Below are 2,605 nucleotides of genomic sequence, written 5' to 3' on the forward strand. Positions count from 1 at the left end.
GGGGGGTGCCTTAGAGGTGGCTGCTGGTCTGGGAGGGAGGGGCCTGGCTTCTTCCTCTGCCCTTTTCCCTGGTCAGGCAGAAGCTTCCACCCATTTTCTCAATGGCTATGTTCATGGCCCAGCTTCAAAAGAAACACTGGAGAAGGAAGCAAATGACGGTTCATCTGTTGTAGTTAGTGCTGTGCTGTGCTTTGAAGAAAAAATGTTCTGGTTTAATCCCTCCTTTGGGTGAGGGGAAGCTGGACTTCAGCTTCCCAGGTGAGTGTTCTGGCCTGACCTGTGCTGTTAGAGTGCTATGTTGGAAAGCATGAGCAGGACAGGATTCAACAATACTAGGTAGTGAGGCCCCAGTTTTTGCTGTACATTCCCAGGAACTGTCCGGTACCATCTTCTCTTAGTCTGTCTCCAGTGGAAACAAGTCTGAATAAAACTAGAATCTTTTCTGAACCTTGGTCCAAAAGTCAAACCAACTTTTTTATACAGTTTGAAATATTTAACTTCAGTTTTCCTCTGTGAAGACCCTTTCCTTTTTGGGTTGCAAAAAGAAAAGGTCTTAGAGTTGGACAGAGAGGCTATTTTTGCAAGATATCCAGTTTAGCTTTGTCACACCCCTGAGGTTTCAGTGGATCAGACAAGCATCCAGTCAGGTTAAACCAGAATTAATGTATATAGATGCCCTACTTTCCCCACAAGGTTATGAGTAGCTCCCACTTCACTGAGTTACTCATGAGGACCTAAAGATACATGCTATTGCTGCTAATGGCAGACTGCAAACTGGGGAGAAGGAAATTCAGAAATAGAAGGGTGTTAACTTTTTACCTTCAGTGATATTGGATAACAATTTAGGGTACCAGGAACTATCACTGGAAGAATATAAAATGAAATTAACTCTCCATTTCCTTTTACATTATATTGAGGAGCTGGTAGCAACTATTTAGTGATATAACACTTCCTAGATATTTTTTGTGGGGGGAAAGGAGGAGATAAGCCATAATGTCGCCATTTTTGCAGCATATTTTAAAAATTTAGCTAGGGAAAAATCTCTGGGGTAAATACATTCATTTTCTTTGTTCTGTAAACTTCTGTTCAGAGTTTGCTAAGTTATGAATTCTTCAATATCACCCTTTCCTTTCTGTCCCTCGCATTCCTCAGGAAAACAGCAGCAGCATGCTAAAATGATCATAGAAACCAGGCATCCTAATGATCCAGTTAACACTGCTACCAAAATGGAACTGGGCACAACAGCAGCAGGGGTTGCTTTAGGAATGCCTCGGAGCTGTTGTAGCAATGGGTGTCAGGACAGAGCTGACAGAGCCCCCCCCAATCTCTCCCTCTGAGTTCCTCCCACAGGATAGGATCTCCCTTAGGTCCTATGTGGCAGAGAGGGTTATAGCCTGGGGAGGCAGGGAAGTGAGGGAGCAGTGGGCCAAGTATGGTGTGAACTGGGGTCCCAAAGCAGGGATGTTGCCAGGGATGTTGCCACAGGGCTCAAAGTTTGATAGGCAAGTTGAAATAGTTTAGTGGCCCTGTGTACAATAAGTATATTTCCTGTCCTGCAGACGTTCTTGTTTAGTAGTCATTGGAAAGCATATCATTGGAACGGCCCATGTGTGTCATTGGACACATTCACACCCCTGCTGAATGGAGACAGAGCACATATTTCATGCAGGAAAGTGGGCACTGAAATAACTGTTATCTAATTGTGCTTAATGAGCTATTCCTGAATTTCTTGCTGCTATAGATGCAAGCAGCTAAGATGCCCTTGCGCGACATGCTCTGAGAACTGAAGCAGCTGTTTCTTTTCAACAGAATTGTCTCAACAAACAGCAACTGCTGACTGCCATTCGCCAAATGCAGCAGTTCTTGAAGGGGCAGGAAACGCGATTCGCAGAGGGAGTGCGCATGGTGAAAAACCGTCTGACGGCACTGCAGAACTCTGTGACCAAAGCCGCCCCAGACCTACCAACCGGTAAGAACAACCATCGGTCTCACAGGAACTGGAGCAGCTGCCTGGCATCTGTCCTCAGTTTACATGAGTATTGCCTGTCTGCTTCCATGCTGTGACAGGGAGTTAGGGACAGGGCTTGCATGGTGGCCAGGGGCACCTGGGGCTTATACACACAGCATAAAACAAGAACCCTGCCCCAAGAAACTTACAACATGAGGTGTTCAGTGTGTAGGATGTTTTTCCTGCTTGAGCATCATTAACCAGACAGGAATGTATAAGAGGGGAACCCTAAGCCAATAGCTCAGTTTTAGAGCTTACAATGAGGGCAGTGTATCTGCAACATTCATCTATCATGGGGAAAGGTCAGGTCACACCTAGCAGTCTAGTGGGCTAGTACTGATAAGGCACACTGGTTTCTGTAGCTAGTGGTACACAGGGGATTTCATAGATCTCATAAATGCTGGGATCAGAAGGGACCTCAACAGATCATCGAGTTTGCCCCCCTGCCTGGGCAGGAAAGAGGGCTGGGATCAGATGACCCCAGCCAGATGCCTATCCAGCCTTCTCTTAAAAACCCCCAAGGTAGGGGAGAGCACAACCTCCCTTGGAAGCCCATTCCAAATTTTGGCCACCCTTACCATGAAGAAGTTTTTCCTG

The 2,605-nt window shown here is 46.1% G+C and overlaps 1 protein-coding gene and 1 long non-coding RNA gene across 2 annotated transcripts in view; one reads left to right on the top strand and one right to left on the bottom strand.

Annotated features, from left to right (window-relative positions):
- Nucleotides 1-2,605, top strand: part of FBLN7 (fibulin 7) — a 57,515-nt gene that overhangs the window by 14,420 nt on the left and 40,490 nt on the right. The window contains exon 2 of the mRNA XM_019516113.1: nucleotides 1,810-1,969. Within this exon, the coding sequence (XP_019371658.1) occupies nucleotides 1,810-1,969 (160 nt within the window). The remainder of the gene's footprint in view (nucleotides 1-1,809; nucleotides 1,970-2,605) is intronic.
- Nucleotides 1-2,605, bottom strand: part of LOC109296630 — a 16,008-nt gene that overhangs the window by 3,136 nt on the left and 10,267 nt on the right. The window lies entirely within an intron of this gene.

The sequence above is a fragment of the Gavialis gangeticus genome, unplaced genomic scaffold (genome assembly GCF_001723915.1).
Source record: "Gavialis gangeticus isolate Ggan-Ray unplaced genomic scaffold, GavGan_comp1, whole genome shotgun sequence".
Lineage (NCBI taxonomy): Eukaryota > Metazoa > Chordata > Crocodylia > Gavialidae > Gavialis > Gavialis gangeticus.